The sequence below is a fragment of the Pelmatolapia mariae genome, linkage group LG12 (genome assembly GCF_036321145.2).
Source record: "Pelmatolapia mariae isolate MD_Pm_ZW linkage group LG12, Pm_UMD_F_2, whole genome shotgun sequence".
NCBI classification, from domain to species: Eukaryota; Metazoa; Chordata; class Actinopteri; order Cichliformes; family Cichlidae; genus Pelmatolapia; species Pelmatolapia mariae.
The window spans coordinates 37,299,264-37,322,322 of record NC_086237.1 but is presented as its reverse complement, the minus strand read 5'-3'; the positions used below and the strand labels follow the sequence as shown (position 1 = coordinate 37,322,322).

At 38.5% G+C, this 23,059-nt stretch overlaps 1 protein-coding gene across 2 annotated transcripts in view; it reads right to left on the bottom strand.

Annotated features, from left to right (window-relative positions):
- Positions 1–6,379: 6,379 nt before the first annotated feature.
- snx2 (sorting nexin 2) overlaps positions 6,380–23,059 on the bottom strand; it is a 29,122-nt gene continuing 12,442 nt past the window's right edge. The window contains exons 8-16 of one of the 2 annotated variants that reach the window (XM_063490082.1): positions 21,763–21,838; positions 18,319–18,432; positions 17,521–17,614; positions 17,049–17,254; positions 16,479–16,622; positions 11,610–11,621; positions 9,679–9,759; positions 9,514–9,585; positions 6,380–8,950 (exon numbers count right to left, since the gene is read on the bottom strand). In XM_063490082.1, the coding sequence (XP_063346152.1) occupies positions 8,900–8,950; positions 9,514–9,585; positions 9,679–9,759; positions 11,610–11,621; positions 16,479–16,622; positions 17,049–17,254; positions 17,521–17,614; positions 18,319–18,432; positions 21,763–21,838 (850 nt within the window). In that variant the 3' untranslated portion in view covers positions 6,380–8,899. The remainder of the gene's footprint in view (positions 8,951–9,513; positions 9,586–9,678; positions 9,760–11,609; positions 11,622–16,478; positions 16,623–17,048; positions 17,255–17,520; positions 17,615–18,318; positions 18,433–21,762; positions 21,839–23,059) is intronic. The other variant, XM_063490083.1, reaches the window with a different exon arrangement.

Below are 23,059 nucleotides of genomic sequence, written 5' to 3'. Positions count from 1 at the left end.
TAGATGCACCTACATTATCCTGAAGTGGTGGGGAAATTGAGGGGTTAGGAGGGTGAGCACAACAGATGTGCCTACATTATTCTAAGGCCAGATTGATAGCGACGGGGGTCGAGGCGGGGAGTGTGAAAAGAAATACATCTACATTATTCTAGAGTCATGTGAGAGCGAGAGGTTAGCGTGAGCAAGGAAAACAGATGCAGACGCATTATTCTGGAGTCGGGGTGAAATTTCTAGAGGTGGAGGTGAAGCTGGAAAACTGGATGAACCATTACTCTTCAGACAAATTGATAGTGGGAAGGTTAAGCATGCAGGTTTACCTGCATTATTCTCAACCTGAGAGAAGAGCTCCGAGGGAAATCACACAGCAGTGGTTCCAGTGGTTTTACTGCAGCCAAACTTGACGTGACACCGCTGAGTGACAGCCACAAATCACCGCTACATACTGCCTCCAAAATCACATCAATCCCAGTAGACTCCCTTGTTAAAGTGCCCAATTTTCCATCACACAAGCCTATCCAGTAAAATTCTCATCAAGGTTTAAAGTTTTGCATTATTAAGGGTGTGGCTACATGAAGAGACCACTGAATGCTGATACAAGTAACTATAGGTAGGTCGCATCTCCACTAATTAAGCTCATTAAGGAATGTTTTACTGTGTTTGTTTTTGCCTTTGGGGCGTTTTAATGCAAAAACAGTTGTGGTCAAATTACTATACAGCATCTTTACCAACTTTTAAAAAAACAACAAAAAAACTAGTTGGGTACATAAATTTGAATTGGTTTACAATTTTCCCCAATACATACAGGCTTAAATATACACATCCATTCATTTAAATCTTTGGATTTTTGCTTAAGCTTCTACAAAGTCTTTCAACTTGCCAAAGCCAAGAGCTATTTACATCTCATCAGTGATCAATATAGACTACAAGGTAGTCTATATTGATTGATATTTATGCTTTGCCAGCATAAAAAGGATTTGTTTGACTACACTCACTGGATTCACCAATATTCAGAATATTAAAACCTAAGAACAGTGTACCACCTTTTGAGTATGGATACACCGTAATAAAATGGGAATGGTTGGTGATATTAAAGTCCTGTTTGTGGCACATTAGTACATGTGAGGGGGCAAACTCCTCAAGATGGGTGGTGACCATGGTGGCCATTTAGAAGTCGGCCATCTTGGATACAACTTTTGTTTTTTCAATAGGAAGAGGGTCATGTGACACATCAAACTTATTGGTAATGTCACAAGAAAAACAATGGTGTGCTTGGTTTCAACGTAACTTTCATGAGTTATTTACAAGTTTCTGACCACTTATAAAATGTGTTCAATGTGTTGGACTGTCAATGCAACCCTCTTCTCCCACTCTTCACACACTGATAGCAACACCGCAGGAGAAATGCCAGCACAGGCATCCAGTATCCGTAGTTTCAGGTGCTGCACATCTCGTATCTTCACACCATAGACAATTGCCTTCAGATGACCCCAAAGATAAAAGTCTAAGGGGGTCAGATCGGGAGACCTTGGGGGCCATTCAACTGGCCCACGACGACCAATCCACTTTCCAGGAAACTGTTCATCTAGGAATGCTCGGACCTGGCACCCATAATGTGGTGGTGCACCATCTTGCTGGAAAATCTCAGGGAACGTGCCAGCTTCAGTGCATAAAGAGGGAAACACATCATCATGTAGCAATTTCAAATATCCAGTGGCCTTGAGGTTTCCATTGATGAAGAATGGACCCACTATCATTGTACCCCATATACCACACCAAACCATCACTTTTGTTGTTCCAACAGTCTTGGAGGGGTCCATCCAGTGTGGGTTAGTGTCAGACCAATAGCGGTGGTTTTGTTTGTTAACTTCACCATTCACATAAAAGTTTGCCTCATCACTGAACAAAATCTTCTGCGTGAACTGAGGGTCCTGTTCCAATTTTTGTTTTGTCCATTCTGCAAATTCTGTGCGCCGATCTGGGTCATCCTCGTTGAGATGCTGCAGTAGCTGGAGTTTGTAAGGGTGCCATTTGTGAGTAGCTAATATCCGCCGAAGGGATGTTCGACTAATGCCACTCTCCAGTGACATGCGGCAAGTGCTACGCTGTGGGCTCTTGCTGAATGAAGCTAGGACAGCCATTGATGTTTCTTCATTAGTGACAGTTTTCTTGCGTCCACATTTTGGCAAATCCAACACTGAACCAGTTTCACGAAACTTAGCAAGCAGTTTGCCAACTGTAGCATGGGAGATGGGTGGTCTCGTAGGGTGTCTTGCATTGAAATCTGCTGCAATGACCCGGTTACTGCGTTCACCAGATATCAACACAATTTCGATCCGCTCCTCACGTGTTAACCTCTTTGACATGTCAATGGCTGTGAACAAAGAGAAACTTGTAAATAACTCATGAAAGAATAAAGTTACGTTGAAACCAAGCACACCATTGTTTTTCTTGTGACATTACCAATAAGTTTGATGTGTCACATGGCCAGTGTTGGGGAGTAACGGAATACATGTACCGCCGTTACGTATTTAGAATACAAAATATGAGTAACTGTATTCCGTTACAGTTACCGTTTAAAAAGGTGGTATTCAGAATACAGTTACTTTGTTGAAATAAATGGATTACACGGCGGTACTTTCCTGTTTCATATTCTCGCGGGTCAGGACTGTTTGGGTTTGTTTGACAGCTACGTTCTGTTGTTCCAGGCGGCAGCGAAACGGTTGCCATGGTTACAGGGTGACGCGCTCTCTCGCTGCGTGTTTCCTGGGTGAGAGAGCGCTTTTTTGTTGTTGTTGTGCTAAGCTAAAAGGCAGAATGCTACAGGCATGGCCCTAAAGAATGTAGCCTCATGGGCAGTGTAGTCCGTGCTGCAGCGAGAATGGACTACCATACACGTTATGTGTCTGTGAGCGAGGGAGGGAGAGAAAGGAAAAGTCTGAGCTGTCACGGAGCAAAAACGGGAGCTGGAAGCATGTAAATATAATAATAACCACTGCAGCCAAGAAGAGTGCCTGACGAGCCCAGTTGTAAGTAAGCTATTAAGACTCGACTGTACACTGTGTTCGTGTTTTCCTCCGGAAAAAATAAGTTCCGTTGGAGCAGCCTTTCAATGCCTCTCTCTGTCTCTGGCAAGCAAAGTTGACCCAGACAACAAAGTAAAGCTATTTTTCGGCTACCAGCCCGACACGGAACCCACCGTATTAGTCAGAGGTCCCTTTACTACGGTTCGGAGCCGCGGACCTTCAGTAACAGTAATAAATCACAGCAATAGTACATTCACGTAGTTGTAAACAACATGATAATATATTAAGTAATCCAAAGTATTCAGAATACGTTACCCTCATTGAGTAACATAACGGAATACGTTACAGAATACATTTTGGGGCATGTATTCAGTATTCTGTAATGGAATACATTTTAAAAGTAACCTTCCCAACACTGCACATGGCCCTCTTCCTATTGAAAAAACAAAAGTTGTATCCAAGATGGCCGACTTCTAAATGGCCACCATGGTCACCACCCATCTTGAGGAGTTTGCCCCCTCACATGTACTAATGTGCCACAAACAGGACTTTAATATCACCAACCATTCCCATTTTATTACGGTGTATCCATATAAATGGCCCACCCTGTAGATGGAATAATGGAGGAGGGCCACCTCCAAATTTTTCAACTTTATCTAAAATTGTCCGAAAGAACAATGATCCCAACACAAATCAAAATGGGTTTGGAATGGATGAATGTGTGGATTAGAGAAAATCTAAAATAAATTCAGACATACACCTGGTTTATTAAAGATATATGTCGTATAATCATTCCACCCTGGGGAAAAAAACAGTTAAAAGAAATCATTAAAAGTCCCAAATTACATGTCATGTGTAGGGAAACAGACATCTTGCTCTGGGGTCAGCTATAGACAATCCACGTAAGAAGTCTGAGATTAATTTTTGATGGTGACATTTTAAACATCTTTTATTTTGCTCTGATTAGTAGATACACTGTATCAACAAAAGCATTGTGTCTCTTAATTTATAATTTAATCTGAAGTATCTCATCTGTCTCTTAATCTTTGAATTCGCATGTTTGCGGTTCCTTCCATTTATGAGTGTTTAAGGTTGCTTTTATAAACATTTGTAAAAAAATGGGTCATTTTAAAGAGTTCACTAAATTTGACCATGGGATGCCACAGTTGGAACAAGTCAGTTCATGAAATTTCTTCCTTTCTAGATATCCATGATCAAATGTGTTATCAGTGAGCATTGGAAGTGTTTGGCAGCCACAGCAAAGGGCAGACCACGCAAAGTTAGCGCTGAGGTTCGTAGTGTCACCGATGCTCGGCTGGCTCAGTAACTGCAGATTTCCAACCTACTTTTGCATTAACATCAGTACAAAGACCGTGCATCAGAAGCTTCATGGCATGGGTTTCCATGGCTGAGCAGGTTCTGTAGGAGTAATGCATAGATGGACCAGTCCTTTTGTCTATATAGTGCAATTAAATGTAACCAAGCAAGATGCACGGGCGTTACTTCACCGTCCTGTTCAAATGTAATCACTTCTGGCTCCAAGAATGAGGCAGTTCATACTGCAGTAGGCGTCTTTTGCTATCACTCACTCACAATCAAAAGGTGATAACACAGCCAACCATGTTATCACAGCTGGTAATTCTTTTTTAAAAGATAAACTTATGTCAAACAAATGCGGAAATGAATGAAAACACTCACTTAGACAGAGTGGGTGTAAATATTTGCTATGGTGTCTCTTAATATAGTCAAGTGTGAATTTGTTTGCCCTCTGCCAAAACCTGAAAGCTGAATATGACAGCTAGTCAATCCTGTCACAGCCACGATGCAAAGTACCGCACAGCCCACTTTCTGATATCACTCTCCCTCTGTGCTCAGTCTGTTCTGTATAAGCAGAGCTGGCGTGAAGCCTCCTGACAGGCTGTGTGAATCGTTTTCAGTCTCGGCATCCTGATTATCACTTCGAGCTTCTGAGAAAACAATGGTTTGAATGAAAAAACAGAGCCGGGGGAGAGAAACACATGTAACAGAGGACAGCTGAGGACTGACTGAATGTAGGCAAGGACACGATCCAAAATCACTGGAATCACCTTTTCCTACTGCAGTGTTAATGAGTTTCATAAAGATAATGGCAACAATTTAATTTAGCACTTTTTTAGTACTTTAGTCATTTGTGTCTGAGAACAGTGTAAATGTTAATCTAGAAAAAGGCCGCAATAGACGAACCTCCGGTAATAATTATTGACTCCTGATTAGCACTGATATTGGGTTTTTGTTAAATTAACCCTTTATTAGACAGGAAACCATTTATGGTAACTTGATTTTCAATATAACAAGTAAAAAAAATTACAGAAAAAGTCTTGTATCATCATTCGATAACCTAATTTATTAGTATTTGTGAATGTGTGAAGGTTTAACTTTCTAAAAAAATAAATAAATCTAGTTTTTACATTATGACATTTTTTACTTTATGCATTACAAAATTTACTCTTTGTTAGTACTCTTTTACTTTAGTCTACTACATTTTTCTTCATGTGATATCATACCTAAATACTTTACACTCACAATAATCTAGTTAGTATAACTCACCTGTTAAGTAACTATGCCCACTTACAAGAGGTACAGATATTTTTGTCACAGTATTATATGATTTAAACACTGGAATGAAAAACATGTTTTTTCATTCAATAAACTATATGTTATATGCAATAAATACTATATTTAATTAATTACATTTAGCAAACATTTGATGAATATTTGGCAAAAAATTTATCTGGAAACTTGTTGTGTTTCCAGATGTTGTTCTCTGACAAAACACACTGAGAACCATGTATGTGAAAGAGAATTTGGAGTGAGAAGCAGTGGTCGAGGTATATAACAGGGTATTCAACTAACCTTGATTTAAAGTTACAAAATATCAGACTTACATTTTCTTATATTTAATGCACACTAACTGCAGTTTTGATTTACAGTACAATATTTACAGTATCTGGATGTATAGAATATGAATATGTATGTATAGAATATGCTGTGAAAACTGAGCAACTTCAAACTTGGTTTGAATGACCTATTTGAGTTTGATTTAAATATACTTATCTAAAGTCTTTAGGAAAAAGCACATGAAACACAAAAGCTCATAATAATGATAATCTTACTGTAATTTAATAATATATAATAATCTTACTGAATCAATTAACCTCAGTTTATTATCTGACCTATACGTAATGTTTGTTATACAATCACAGCAGTAAGCTTTTACAAGCCTTACAATAAGTTAAAGCCTAGGTTTACTTTAAAATTAAGATAAACTGATGCTTAACCAATCAGAAGATAAATAATTGAAACCCAGTCCAACCATGGATGAGATACATTCCTTTATTGTACTCAAACGTCTGCTCTGTCACACTTCAGGAATGTCACTTCAAAACCAAAATGGCTTTAAAAAAATCTCAGCAGATAAAGCATTTCATCATCAGTGAAAAAAAAAACTAAACAAAAACTAAAATCAAATAAAAGTTCTCAACCATTGCACATCATTTGGTGGCAGGAAATGAGGAATAAAACATGAACAAAAACACAACAATCCACAGAGTTTTGTAGAATTTAAGACTGAGGAGTAATGTGGGCTGAGCACCAAAAGAAGAAAAGTCAAAATCAAAAGTAATTCCAGTTTTACGTTCTGCTTGTATCAAATAAGCTAAAATATCTGATTTGTAGATTTTATAACAGACGCTGGATAGCAAAGTGTTCTTTGAATTCAACAAAAAATAAAATCAGGGTCATTTTCTGCAGGATTTTTAAGTTGGAGTCGTCGCCTTAATTAACAAAGAGTAAAAAATAAATCTCACAGTCTGAGGCTGATCTCTGGACGGACACCTACTCAGTCAACTGACAAAGTCTCACCTCCACCAGGCCTGAAACTACTCAGACGCTCCGAACTTCAGATTTATTATCATTCCCTAAAGGAAGGACACCACAAGCTTTCAAAACTCAGAAATACTAACAAGCAGTTTCTGATTGATTTAATCAGTTCTTGTTAATTTAAAACTCAAAACCTTAAAGTCTCCTCTCTGCGCTGAACATGAGCAGCAGGAAGAAAGCCACCAAGGCCCAGTTCACACTGAAGCTTCATAAGGTACTAATTAACTGCATATTAAGTATGATTTCACAGAGATAGAGAAAATCTGCCACAGAGGGGCATTCTCACATTATCGTTTATTCGTATAATGATTTCAAGTCGTAAGAAAATCAACATTCACATTTTTTTTATGGCTACTAATGCTTCATTCAATATTTCAGCTCTTGTAGATTCACATTAGAATTGGGGGAAGCTAAAGAAAACTAATTTTCTCAGAAGTTTGACTAAATTTTGACTTATATTTTGGCCAAGAAATTTGGTAAATTTGTCATGAAAAGGTGGAAAATATTAAAAGAAAAAAGTGTTTTTTTATGTCACAGTGTCCACTGAAGCGTATTAGTCTCTATTCATATTCAAAAGGGTTTCAAACTAACTGCCCAAAAAAACTGTATAAAAGTTTTTGTTCAGAAACTTCCATCCACAATTTCTAGTGGAAATTGTGGATGGATGGAAGAACAGCAATGAACCAAACCGGCATCTGAGAGTCTTCCTTCTCTGCTCTTGTTGGCTCAGAGAGGACAGAAACAGAAAATGTTGCCTTCACTTACGATCATACAGCAACAAAAACACAGGCTCTTGTTCTGAAAGGAATGAGAGGAAGTAAAAGAACAGGTGGCAGGAGGTAACAAGACACAAACACGATGCAGTCCTTGATCACGTACTCTGGATCGGTTTCACAGCTCATGTTCCAAACTCCAAAATAAAAGCACATATTCTGACTCAGCAGTTTGAAGTGTTTAAAAAAATTAGGTAAAAACTTCCTTCAGTAAAATAAACTGGTGACTTAAACTGGATGAAATTTAACTGGCGATAAGGTAAGCTGGGCATAGGGGTCCTGTTCGTTTTTCCCCAACTAAAATCACCACAGGTCATTGGGAATGGCAGATTAAAGTTGGAAGTGCAGAAATCCTAACATCCTGTACTGCCAGCACTCGTGGGTAGTAGAAAACCATAAAAGAAATGAAATGTAAATATCTTCATTTAACTAAAGACACAATATTTCGGTTGAGAGGATCAAATCGCTTTCTTCAAAGAAACTGTTCTTATGAATTCCTTTTTTTTAAATCACCAATTTATTTTTCATTTATTTATTTAAGGGAATATCTTGTTTTATCAGTTCAAATCTCAAAGATATGTGAATTACGTTCCACATTTTTAAGGTGGAAACATGCCTTCAAATGCTAAGCTTATGGAGAAAAAAAAAAACTTTCTTTAGTTAAAAGTTTGAATATTGATCATTATTGTGTAAAAAGCCCTTAAATAGCTTTCTGCAATCACCTTTTTCCTCATGCACAACGAGGAAAGAAACAACAAAATCAACCAGAATGTTTAAAAAAAAAAGAAAAGAAAATTCACCAGGGCCATAACCCGCGCTGCGTTCACATTATTACGAAAATACGACTTTCCAACCCAAAGAATCGCTCCCTGCAGTTTTTAGACTTCATAAAAATGAATGAGGGAACTCAGAAATCAGTTTTGGTGTATCAGCATTCCTAAGGTATTATTCTAAATGTTCTAAAGCCTCAGTCATGACATGAACGCAGCACAGCGGGAGGCGGGGGGGGGGGGGGGGAGTTAAACATCGTGAACTTTATCAGATTTCAGCTGATTTGCTGCCTCACTTCTCTTCTTTACTCTGAGCTTAATAAGGAGGAGCAGGAAGGACCCAGGAGGACATGTGCATTATGGGTAGTGTAGTTTGACCAGAGCCAGTCAGGACTGTCTGTGAGTAGATCGGATTCTATGAGATTGCCTTGGCTTCAGGTAAGAAAGCCTCCCAGTATTTTATCAGCTGAAAGAGGAAAAAAGTGAAGAAATATTCAGTTAAGAGACAAACATGCATTTTCTTTCATTTTTATGGAAAACTTTGGTTTGTTTCATCCACACTGTATGGAAGCCTGTAGGTGCCAGTTTTTGTGTTGCAATTTCCTTACTTTTAACTGCATAAGTGTTCCCAAAATAACAATTAAAATGGAGACAAGTGCTAAATATTTGTATAAAGCATATAACTATTTAGATTCTAAATTAGAATCCATGTTTTTAATCTTTTTTTGTCAAATAAAAGGCACCAAAATTTATAGCTTGACATCAGTACTCAGATATGCAATTTATTTTATCTTATATTCTAAATATGTAATTACTTTTTCAGAAAAAGTGCAATTTTCAGACAGTTTTCACACAAAAAATATGTATCTTGCTCAAATGAAAATTAAACATTTTTTAATTTTCATATCAATACATGATATTTACAAAGTTTAACACAAAAGTTTTTTTTTTATTTAAAATTTATATTTAAAAGAGCGTTTCGAGAGTATTTTAGTTATGATGAAAAATGTCACTAATAGTTTTGTTTACCTGCTGTTGTGTCTGAACCAGAGACTCCAGGTATTTGATAATGATCGTTTTAAAGTCCTTCACTCGCTCTTTCTGTTAGAAAATGACATAAAAAGTATATTTATTTGCCCACCTCATTTCATCATTTAACAGTTCACTGATTCATATTCACATTCACCCACGCACCTCAAACCTGCTGACTTCTTTGCGGATGGTTTTGGAAATCTGCTCAAAGTCTCTCTCACCCTGCTGGACCTTCCCTTCCAGCTGAAACACACATACAAACAAAAAAGGGAAAAGGGGAAACTACATTTAGAATATTTCTGTAATTCTAAATTTCATTGTCATATTTTAGAAACATTGCTGGTTATTATTAAGTGTTTAATGCCTTTCTGCAAAAGTGCAGCTTTAAACTGCATCATAATTAGGATTGTTCTAGATGACTGATTTCACATGCCAGTTTAAGAAAAAAACAATATGACAATACCAATCAGTAATTACTGATGTTGTTACTGATAGTTTGAAGTTTAAAAATACATATTTGAACCAAAGAAAATTCAGATTTGACTTATGTGCACCTGTAACTTGTATGTATCATAAGCATGAAATTTGAAAATGCCCACTTTGTCTACTAAACTCCTGCTGGAAAAGCTGGAACAGAAACAATGTTCTGAAGGAAATCCAACTGGGACTTGATTTGGAATGGGATCTATGATTTGGAATGGGATCTATCACAGAAAATGTTGTGAGCATATTTGACACATTGCAAATACCTGAACACTGATTATGTCAGTAACAGGTTCACCTACACGATATTTTTCATGCCAGCATTTCTGCGCCCTAAATATAACGGGAAAACTATTTACTCGTACATAAACTAAAGTGTTGTATACAAACTAGTTTGCTTTGTGTTAATGTTTGTTGTTGTTGTGAGTCAGATACCAGCAAAGGTAAAAAGTGAGTTTAGTTAAAGTGAAATAAAAAAAAGAAAAGAATTAAGAACACAAAATAATGTTTAAATGAACGACTGACTGTGAAAATATATTTTTTTATATATTTTTAAGCTAATACAGGAGAAAAATTAATGTCATGCTTTTATTTTTCATCCTGATCTTTGATCCGGTGCTCATAAAGAAGACTTTAGCATTTTATTTGTTTTCGTAAAGAGCTTAGACCTAAATCACATTTCCCTGTTAAGAACTGACTCAGCAGTGCTGACTTTTATACTTAACATGGTTTATTATTAAGGTTACTGTAATTAACAGATAGTTTTAGTTCAGTAAGTCTTTAAAAAGGATAAAACAACAATGAAATTTAACTAAATTATTATGTGTTATGTGGTCATGGATAAAAAAAAAAAAAAATCTAAACTAAACAAGAAAACAAACTATGATGTAAGCTATGAGGATGCTAATAAAGATTTTGATTAGATCAGCGATTCCCAACCTTCCTGCCGGATGTACCCCTTAGATAAGGTCGCAAATATTCTCATCAACACCACTAATTATATAAAAGCCAGATTTCGATGATACTTTTCAGACAACTGAACAGTTAGTCTGTAAGTCTGAATTCATAGCTTGCTTTCATATAAATAAGGCACTTTGTCCCAGCTAGCATTGTTTATTTGAACAATTAATACGGTACTTTTGGCTTTTTATTTCAGTTAGCTACCATTTTTTCCTGTTTGCTTAACATTTAATCCACACTTAAGTTAGGCATTCTCAGTCTCAATAGCTGCAGACGGCTCAAATCACCAAAGCTAACCTGATCTGTGGTACAAGCATGTCTGGTTGGGTATCACTAGACTACTCGATGTCACATGAAAGAGTTTGTCCATTCACTGAAAGTTTTGAGTCAACATTTGGTCCCAAAGAGAGAAACTTTAAACTGGTTCAAGAACTGACTGCTGTAAGAAAACTCTTCAGATTGACGGTCTGATTCATGTGACGGGCCATAACAGCAAAACAGAAAAAAAGGGTAACATGACAATATGCCACAAATGAATACTGATAAATATGAGAACTAAACAGCAAAGAGAAGCAACTCAAAGGTGTGAAGCAGGCGGTCGGGCAGGTGAATACAGAGATGGATGGACAGACAGACAGGGCAGGTCCTACCTCCTCAATCTCCTGGTTGCAGGAAGGCATGGCAGGAAAAATGCAACAAAAGTTAAGAGGCAGGGAAAAAAAATGCTCAGAGCTTCCAAAATCATAGAGGAAGATCCAGAGACATGAGCAAAAACACCGAGGAGAAATGCAGGCACTGAAAGGAAAGAAAATCCTCCCTCCAACACAAAATAAAAATGCTGAGCATGTCTTTACATAATTTGTCAGCTTATGTCTAGTTTGATAGTTGCAGATTTAAATCAACACTTTGATCATGTTACTGTATTTTCGTACGTCTCGCTCATGATTTTATCTAATATGACACATTCATTGAAAAATCTGAAGTATTTTATGGACTGAAATATTCAGATGGCTCTAAAACATAAATCTGTGTGTTCACTATGGAGTGATGTTAGCCTAACTTAGCATAAAGACTGGAAGGAGGAGCAAAAAGTTCACTAATTAACATGTAATTTTAAAAATGTAATCAGTGTATAAACTATTTCTAATATAATACAAAACAGCTTGATTGTTCTAGAAAACATCCGTCCATCCACCAGACATTCACTAACATCCTAAATGTTTTTCTTTTAAATGCTTTGAATACTTGTAATGTCTTTTTTGCCAGTTTTTGTTGTACTGCTCCAGCAGGCAAATGGCCAAAATTACATCATCATAAAAGATCAGTAGCAAACATGATGACAAAAAGGTTTAAAATTTCCTGAAGACATTTTTGGCTTCTTCTAGATTAGCTTTTCGTGACTCATAGTTTAAAATAATCTTCATCTTGGGGGGTGCATTGTGTTCCAGTGTACCCGCTAACTATCTGAAACAAGTTTGGGCCCTCCCCTTTAAGGACACCCTTCCTTTAAACCAACTTTTGAACGACTGCCCCAAACAAACCAAAGGTCTGAACAGCAGGTTGGTGAGGGTTCTTTGCGCCTGAGATGACCTTATATGGGATATCTGCTCTCACTGACACCATTAAGAGCCAAGACAGATTAGAGCGGTCTGAAGCCTGAGCTTTTGGCTCACAGGGATTTTGCACATATACTGACCTCATTTGAAACTTGAGCATGCACAACTGTAACAGTATATATGTCTCAGAAAATAAGAAAAACATGTAGCCTCTCCATCTAGAAAGCTTTTGTGCTTAATAGGTAGCCAAATCCTCTTGAAAAGGCCCATCCTAATTATTTTTGTATGCAAACTAAATTAGTATAAAATATATCTCTCTATATAAATAACAGGTTTGTAGAAATAAAGATGAAGTCTGGGATTTTAAGCTGTTGGAAGGAATGGTTTCCTTCCTGTTTTTCTCTGTTTTACAAGAAAAATAAGTGTAAAATTAAATGCATATCGTTTTTACTGTCCATGGGTTTGTGTAGATGGACTTGGTGAAGATGTCTGCAGACAGGTATAGACATGAGAGTACAGAGAGGAAGTATTTTGTCTCCACTATTTATGTAATCTGGTTACTTTATTCCTTAACTGTAGTTACTCAAAAAAACAAACCAAAAATGATCTGATATAAAACTGGGAAAAAATAAAACAATCAGTAAGCACCACAACCTCAGAAGGGGCATTTTTAAAAGAGTAAAACCATCCTACAGAACTTAATTTAGACCCAAGTCCCCCTGGTCCCTGTAGTGCAAACACAAGCAGAACAAGTGAGTTCCTTAAAAGGATCTCGTACCACGGCTGTAAAAGATGAAGAGTGAGCTTCTTTCACCGAGAATGGTTTCTAAACACGAACCTTCTGATCTCATCTAGTGAAGAAAGGAAATCACCACCAAGAAGAATTAATCTATATATAATATAATTTTGTTTTAGCTGTAATGTGTTAAACATCACACAGGATGAAGACTTGTTTCTTATGAAACAACGTGAAGTTTCCTAAACTGAAATCGAAAAATTGAAAAGTCTGTTAAAATATCCTGTTAATTTGGAAATGAACTAATTAATTATTTGGGGTTAATTAATAGTAATTGTGTGTCCCAAAAATTTTCCTTCATGCTCTTTTTTTTCTTTACCTTTAAATAATAAGGATCAAATGTTGTTAAGCACAAAAATGATCAAACCGTTCATGCAACTCTTTAAAAAAAAGACAGAAATTAATTAGAAAGAATAAAAGCTTTTTTAAAAAATGGGAATAAAATGACTCAGAAATGATCATTTGTGTTATAAAATAATAATTGAGTGTGGAAAAAAAATGTGTTGATGCAAAAAAAAGATTATTTAGATTATTTTAGAAAAAAAACTCAACAGACTCCTGATTCACAGACTCTGATAGTTATTTCAGTGTGTTGCCCACAGGGGGCAGTGTGGGTTAAAAATCTGACTGTTCACCAAAGACTAGCCCACATCTCTGTGACAGAGGAAACTACAGCCCAAAATAACACCAATTATACATAATTTTCATAGTTGATTTTCATCTACTGAGTCATACTGACATTAAATAGACTCCTGTATCATAGCACACTATTAATGTGGCCATAAATGTACAAGAAAGCTTTTATTGCTACATCCATTGTGCATCCTTTTTCCAGGCAAAGCTGTTTAAAGGCAAACTTAAACTTATGATGACATTCAGGTTTGAAGTTAGTTCTGTGTGTTAGAATAAAGAAGCCAAGTGGAATATAAAAAAAACAAACCGCTGAAGGAATGAGAGGAAGTAGAAGTGCAGTAAGAAATCTAGGTCAAAATTCACACACACGGGGGCAACTTTTGTCAGACTCTGTTTAGGTCAAACAGCATTCAGTTATGAATATAAACACACAGAGGAAGACCCAGTCATGAGCTATTAAACCATAACCTCTGATATACTGCATTTCTTTTTGTGTGATTATTCTTCTTGATCTGGAATATGGAGGTTCAGCTCCGCCATAGCTTTAAAAACAACTTCCTTTCACTCTGACATTATATAAAAAAAAACAATATGATTCACTTTGTGTTGACTGTTCACGACAGCTGTTGTTTTTAATGGATGGCAGTAAAGTAGAGACCCATTAAGCTCCACAGTCAACTTCCTTCCTTATATAATCTTTCAGAAATGTTTCTTCCACATCAGTAATGCTGCAAGCATGAGCACACAAAAATACACAAATTACCAAAAACTAATAGAAACTTTAAAAAAAAAAGAAAAAAGTACTATTTAAAAAAAAAAGAAAAGAAAAAAAGAAGGACATCCCTGATTTTAAGTTCTCTTTAAATAAAGCACTGGGATTGGATAAAAAAAAGATTTACCTAAAATCCAGCAGAGCACAGTCAACATTTACCATGATGTGTGCAGCGGTGGTTGAGCAGCAGCGGTTCAGCAGCAGCAGCGTGCTGTAAAACTCTTTTTCTGGACTTTAGAAAAAGCTCGTGTGTGTTTTCTGTTGGCTGTTGTCAAAGCGTGAACCAAAACCCGACTCCTGACAGGCGGCAAAACTCTCGTCGGCTCCAAATAAATGTTGGTTGTAACTCTACTGCGATCTGTCCTCGTCTGCAGCTTCTGACAGCCTCCCCCACCTCACCCAAAAAACTCCCCCCTTTCTCCACCCAAAACCCCACATCTGACAGCTGCTCGGCTCTAATGCGCAGACCCCCCCCCCCCGACCGTCTCTGTTTGTGTGTGTGTGTGAGCTGAATCCTGACAGACAGCACGGAGGATGAATTTGTGTGGTGACAGCTTCAACAGACGCTCTAATAAAGTACTTTTCTGTTCTCTTCTGCTCTTGTTTGTCGTACCGAGTTCAAGTGAAGTCTGCTGACGAAAAGAAAAAAATGTTTTCACATGAATGAACCGTGAAGGTGCATTTATTCGACCTGACCGGGCATCCCATCAGAAACAAAACCACAGAGAGAGGAGAGTCGCTCCTGAACGACACCATATGTTTTTATCATACTCGGAAGGGTTTCAAAATAAAAACCCAACCTTAGAAAGTAATTAGACAGGAATTTGGTCCAGGTGGAATAAAGATGGCGATTTGAGATCAGAGAAAAAAAAAAGTGAGCAATATAAATAAAATTTTAAAAAATTATGTCTGTCGTGTTTTCATTTTGGAAACTGGATGGAATTATCAGAGGGTGACGCATCAGAGGCCTTGACTGACAGCGAGGATGTTAAAACGATGCTCTTGTGCAGGCAGCTCACCAACTACAGAAAATAGAGCTAACAGTATCATAAAAGCTATCAGTCTTATAGCTTCAGGACCAGGTGTATTATCTTTTGGGAGAAGCTGGCTAATGATAAGGTGGTGCCAGGTAAGACAAAGAGGAATTTGGAAATCAAGCATTTCCTCTGAAATTTGGCTTCAAGCAGCAAGACCAACAGCTGGACGGCGATTAAGCGTTTGGCAAAGTGACAGAAAAAAAAAGTGAACAAAATGGGTTGATTTAAAAGAAATAAAAAAGCCACACAAATTGCATAAATAGTAAGATTCCCCAAAACACAGCTGATCTAACTTTGACACAGAGTCTGCAACAGGTGCTTCTTTAACCCCCCAAACATAACGAAATGTCTTACTTTTTTAATATTATAACCAAATTCAGATTATTTGCTGAAAGTTCTAATATGTAAAGTAGAGTTGTGACACTAATGCACAAAAAGAAATTGTTGGGCTGTAAAAAGTGCCTTTGTGTGGCAAAACAAAGATGTCAGATGACACGGTGTGGGTGTGCTTTCAAACTCTGAATTCCCATTTGTGATGGGCAACAAAGTCTGAAAATCATTGCATCAAAAAAAAAAAAAAAAAAAAAAAGCAACAGTTTTGATGACCAGATGAGCAAAAATATCAAAAATGGGATGATCCCATGTGTTCTAATGGGATATTTTGTCATTTCTATCATAGTAAATGTTATTTTTGGTGATGATGTTTCACAAAACGACCGTCTTACCTCTTTGATCTCATCTTTGGCCTGCTGCAGTTTGTCTGGTTTGTTGGTGAACTGCAGTTTGGCTTCAGCTTCCCGTTTCTTCTGCAGCAACATCTGACTGTCCTGCCACTTCTGCCACGTCTTCATACGGTGATCAAACACACCCTGAGCAAACACACACACACACTTATTGTAATTTCTGTACTTAAAACCATCAACAATTAACAAAAGCTCTCAAAAGAACATGAAGAAACAACTGCTGTGACCAACAAGTCTGTAATGTGAATTAGTCTAAAACCCATTTGTACCACAAGATGGCGCAGTGATGTAACCTTTATGCTGCCAGGTCATTAAGAACACATTCTTATTTGTAACGATGAAAAAATGAAAAGCTTATTGAAGAAAATAAGCTAAAAAACAAACAAAAAAAAAGCCACTTTCTATCGTTTTATCCTCCATTTATCAGACATACAGTCTTGAGCTACATCTGGTCGCTCAGATGTAGTTCTATGCTTCTTAGGCAGCTCCAGCACGTCCTGATTAACCTCTCATTCGTTTGTAGTGGGAACCTTCAGCAGTCGTGAGTGGTACCTTCACGGCGGTGAGCAGGCGGACGTAGTCACCCAGCAGCTCGGAGAAAAGGTAGAAGTCAGCGTTGGCCTGGTCCTGGTGCAGCTGATCGATCTTCTCCTCCACCTCAGCCAGCTGGGACAGAGCCCGAGACAGAGCTGTGTGGTCCTCACTGTTCCCCAACATGGCCGCCGACTTGGCAAACTGCGCCGTGTTCACGGATAGCTCTGGAGAGGAGCGAGAGGAGGACTTTAAGAGTCAGCCACTTTACAGGGTCTCTACTCATAAGCAGAGTTCGGACATTTTATCAGAACTTTTATTTTTAACTTCTATGTTAAAAACTTTCAGGTGTTTGCTTGTTTTCTTTTGTTGGGCTTAATACAGTTTTCCGCCTCTGTTTTCTGATAGACTCAGGATAAGATTGCATACCGAGAACAAAGAAGACAGTGTCAAAGAGAAGAAACACATTTGTTTTGGTAAACACTAAGCGTACCTTTCCTGTGACAGACCAGAGACTCCACGCTGGTGTGAAGTTTCCTCAACTGAACGTCCAGATTCTCAAAATGCTGCTGCTTCTCCTCAAACCACTGACACAAACACAGACACACCCAGCCATTAAAACAGTCTTCATTTATCCAGTGTTCCAATCTGATTTTCATTCCTCACTGTTATCTTTCCTACTTTATTTCCCTTTTCTTGTCACTTTCACCTCCACGCCCATTTCCAGTTCTTTGCTCATCCAGCTGTTTCTCTCCTTTCTTATTTAATTTTCCTGCTTTGCTTTACATTCAATCTTTCCTTCCCACAGCTCCGCCCCACTTCCAGATTTCTTTCGCGTTTCCTTCCTTTATTTTTCTCAATCTTCTTTCTTTTTGTCCTTCCTGTCCCTCCTTAAGTTACTAGCTCACTACCATCTGTTTATACTTCCTTCTTTCTCCCTCCTCCATCTTTTCCCTATTCATTTCTACCCACACCTTATATTTTAAAATGCATTTCTTTTATTATCACTTCCCATTTTGGTCTTCCTTATTTTCTTGTTTCCATCCCGTCTTCCCTCCTTCTCATTTCACCCTTCTTAATATTTTCTCATTCCTCATTTTCAGTACTACCTCTCCACACTTTTTATTAGTCCTTATTCCCCCCGTCCAGTTTCTTCTTTCCTTCCTTCATTATCTTTTTCCTTTCTTTTCTGTCTTCCTTATATTCTCCCATCTTTCTGCACATCCTTCAATCTCTCTATTCATCCCTCCTCCTTTCCTCCTTCGCCCCTTCCTCTCTATTCGTCACTCACAGCATCAGACTCGTTCATCTTGATGGTCATCTTGTTGACTGCATCTGCCGCCTTGTTGACCATTCGCAGAAGTCCGGCACTGCTCAGAGCCTGAGTGCTGACAGCCCGCGGCAACTACACAACAAGCAAACAAGCAAGCAAACAAACAAACAAACAAGCTCAGGTTCTCGTTACCTTTATATTTATTTGGCTCATTTCTTCATACATTTCAGCTTATTCCTGCTTTCTGTTCATCCTTACTGCATATGTTGCGTTTAGTAGCCGTCTCTTTCATGTTGATTGTTTCCACCTTCCTGATCACTTTGTTCCTTGAGTTTTTTTTTCCCCTGCTACTTTTCACTTCCTATTGTTTCTCGTTCCGGTTCCGTCTTTCACTCCAAACATCTGTGGTCTTTTCTCCTTTCCTCTCTGATTGTCTTGTCTACCACATTTTAGCTACAAACAGGTTTAATGCAGCTTCTTTATGTGCTGATCGTCTTTTACGGCTACAAAAACCATCACAGAATCCATTGCATCAGAATGAAAAAGCTGGGACATCCATTTGAAAACAGCCTCATTTTTCTTCATTCTGGAAAAGTTTACTTTTTCCGGACATACAGGGTTTTCCTGTGACGGTTTACTTCCTCCCCCCCCCTCCACTCCAATCTCATTTAGCAGGAGCGGCAGCAGCCGGAGGACGGCGGCGTCCCCGGGGCCCTCAGTTAAGGGGGGGACGAGGGTAAAAGAGTTGAGGTGGGAGGTGAAAATAGCTTTCAATTGCAGCTCGGTGCCATTCACCCCCTCCCTCCACCTCTCCCTCCTCTGGTTGTGTTTCATTAAGCGGGCCAGACGGACCGACACGCTCGGTCAAGCGTCCGAGCAATTCACCTGTTAAATCTGTGACACAAAGCCATTTATTCTGGACCCAACGACTGCAGCTGTATCACAACACAATCCCACCAACAGTCAGGTGGGTAGCAGGGGAGGAGAGGAGGGAGCGGGGCGGGGGTAGGATAGTTTGAATCCGATGTTGCAGAGGATTTAGTCGGAGTGGACAATAAAACAAGGAAACAGAAAAAGCCACAGGCTGTTAAGCCCTGAGGCAGTTTTTGGAAAGCTCGGTTCAAAGCAGCGGCTCTGGGCTTCGACCTGGACGGGACATTTTGCCACTGGTTGGGAAAAAGAAGTGAAGAGATTGGAAAAGTGAGGACCTGTTTTTTCCCTTTTTTTAAAAAGGTTTTATTTGTTTGCTCTGTTAGGGCAATCTACCTTCAGGTATGATTAAAGAAAGATGACACTTCTGACATTTACATAGATGCCATTAGTCCTCACAGGCTGAATCAAAATAGTACCCTGATCTTTCAACTATGGTCATCCTGTAGCTCTGCTTCTAACAGGCCTATGGACATTCAGATAAATGACCTTTATGGGGAACTTGTTAGGCAAATTGTGGTGGCTCAATAGCACCCCCTACGGGTCATATTACTAATGATGCAAAAGCAAAAATTTTGATTAATTAAATTACACACAAACAGTATAAAGAGGTGTGGACTGGAACAAGGCGGCCCACCATGATCGGTCGAAACAGTGCAGGTGTCCCAGTTAAATATGCAAAAAATAGATAAATTATAACAAATGAAACTATATAAATAATACCATATGCATCCAAATTATGCACATGTTTTAATTTGTTTGATTACTGATGCTGAAAGAGTTTTTCTAATCAGATTGGTACAGCAGTTGTTGGGTTAGGACATACAACATAGTTTCCCTGCAGTGTAATATTAGACAGCAGCCTCTTCTGGATGTGAGGGCTCATTAGCAGTTGTTGCTGGTACTACTGTAGATGCAACAGCAGTCCAGACAGATATAACATGTCAGCTAATTTGACACATTTAGCTGAATCTATTTCTAGTTTATTTATTTCATTGTTCCTGTTTGTTCATCTTTATCAACCACTTCTTATACACTTAACTCTGTTCTACGAGGTGTATGAGCACACAACAAAGGTAGGGGAGTGGCCGGTTGTGTTAAGAGATTTTATTAGACAATCCAGTGTCAGTGAAAAAAAAAAAAAAAAGAACAAATAGGCAGCTGTCATTGCCTGTATAATTATATTCATGGAGAAAAAAAACAATCATATTGACCTATCAGCCCACTAGTGCACCGGCCCAATCAGCAAATGCCCAGTGTGTCAAATCACCGGTCCAAAGATGGACATAGTGACCAATCAAATGTTCAAATCCCTTAAACTTGCACTCTTTTTAATGTCCAGCAGGGGGCGATGCCCAGATTCTAACAGTGAAATCATTCAGCTCATTCCTCTAATCGAGACTGGATTCAAAAGCAACTGAGAAGCTTCACAGTCTGGCACATCTTTTGGTTTTAGTCTTTATAAAGCTGTGGCTGCTCCCTTTGTCTTCATTTGAGACAGCTTTACAAAGTATATGGTTTTTCTCGCTTTTACTTATGCCTTTAAACTTTATTAAGGCCTGTTTGAATATCAAATCTGTATCAACTGCGCAGCTAGCCATCCACTAGACTTCAGCCAATGAGAGTGAACTGGACCTCTGTATAGTGTTTGTGCTGTTGGTGGATTTTGTTGAGTGAAAGTATTCTATTATGTACTTGGCACTAATTAGCAGATATCTGTGTCTGTGTAATGCACCTGCACAGTGCATGGAAACAACTTGGTAACCAAGCTGGCTAATAGTGTGAGATAACCTTGAATTAAAATCAAGACTTCAAAATCAGACTTCATTAACCAGTCAGTGACATCACGGTGGCTAAAACCAGCTTTTCTATACAGTCTGTGTTTACTATTCTGCAGTCTCCAGCTTTAGCGTGATGCATCATAGAAATCCTTAAGAGCTGGATATTGATACTCAGCTCCAGCTACTCATAGAGTTTGCTGCACTTAAGGTTTTCTCTCAAATAAGGTTTAGTGTGGAAGTGCTCGCCGTTTTTAATGCATGAAATACCATCTCTTGTTTGTCTGGAAAGTAAATGGACAAACACTTGTGTGGATAAATAAATTGATTTTTCAGCTCACCTGATTCAAAAGTTTCACCGCAAACAAACTGCATGTTATAACCGAACGTGCTGCTCAGAGTTTTAGCTCAGTTTTTAGCGTTAAAGTAAAAATTAAACTCCAGAAATAGAACAGACAAAAGCAGGAATGAGGTCCGACTCCAGGTTTGCAGGTTGTGTTGATTTTCTGCAGTGGAGCGTTGAAGCAGTTTCTAAATAATGATGCAGACTGGTGCCCACCATTACATTCAAAAGACACTGGGCTGCAGGAAGTGCTGCTGTTAAAACTACATCAGTTCAGTAGGGAAAAGTGGAAGCGCAAAGATGTGATAATAATGAACAAGTTTGCTGAGGTTTGTCGGAAGTCCTGCCTGCACTGACTGACGCTGATGAGTCCAACATCTCCAAGCAAAAGGTGTAATTTTTCTTATTTACCTCTGAGCTCTCCAGAAATTGCAGAACGTCAGGATCCTTCAGCAGGATGGGATGCTTCACCGTTCTCATCAAATATCTGAAAACAAGAAGAAATATGAATCAGAAGATAAACTTTTCTTTTTATGAAGGTTAGTTTCCAGTTTCCGGTGCCATCCCAGATGACATTGAGTAATCAGCTTCTTCTTTGACACGATTGGCTGGTGTTTAAACTCATTATTTTGCAATTCTCAGCTCTGTTTTTATACGTGACATTCAAGGAGCTCTAATTAAAGAAAAGCACTTCCTTATGCAATGAATCCAAAACAGACCACTGGAGTTTTACACATTTTCTGATCTGACCACTGCTGTGAAATACTTATATTTGATGGGCAGCTTATAGGTCAAGAACTGGCAGGATCACCAACCTTGCAACATTTGCATTTCAGTCTGGATTTTGGAATATTTTCCTAAAATTTATATTATAAGTCGGGGTTGTCACAGTATCAGACTTTTACTACAAGTCAACGTTCCTAAAAAGGTAAAAAGTTAAAAAGAAAAGCGTCAAACTGCAGGGAGTCAATCAGACCAGTGACAAACTCATGTCAGGGAACAGTGGTGCAGGTTTAAGGAGTTTTAAATTAAGAATGAACACCTCAGCAGTCTCCGGAGCTTTATACAACAATGTCACAGTACACCAACTCACTGAGTGGGTTTGTTCTGGGAAGCGAATCTTCCCTGTTGTGTGAGAGAAGCTGCAGCAGCCAGAGAAAAATAAATGATTTTAGTGATTATGGCTCTTCTTTAGTCATCTTTAAAGTGTGGCTGCAAACTCAAAGTCGGTTAAACTTAAGAGATATCAATCTGCCCCTCATTTGTTGCAAATGATAGTGACAACAGGTGTGCCAGAGAGGCAACAAGAAAACCCCCAGAAGGGGAACGGTTCTGCAGGTGGTGGGCACAGACTCTTATCCCTCCTGACAGGATTTTCTCTGCTTTTGTTTTTGCTAGTGTCCTTGTCATTACTGGTAGCTTGAGACGGGCCTGCCACCCATTCTGGTTTCTCATGTAGACCATCTTTTCATCTATTTGCTACACTTCTCGACTCTCTTATTAACTGATGCCATTTTCACTCATGCAATACTGAATTTTTCTAGAAATCACACCTGACCTTGAGAAATGTCTGATCCAATAACGCTAAACAGGCTTTACTTTTTCGGCACCACAGTACAAAGTCCATGTCATGTCCAACTGAGCCCATGTGAGACTAGCAAAGGCAACTGCCTGAGAACTCAGTGAGCTCTAGACGGGCAGTAGCCCT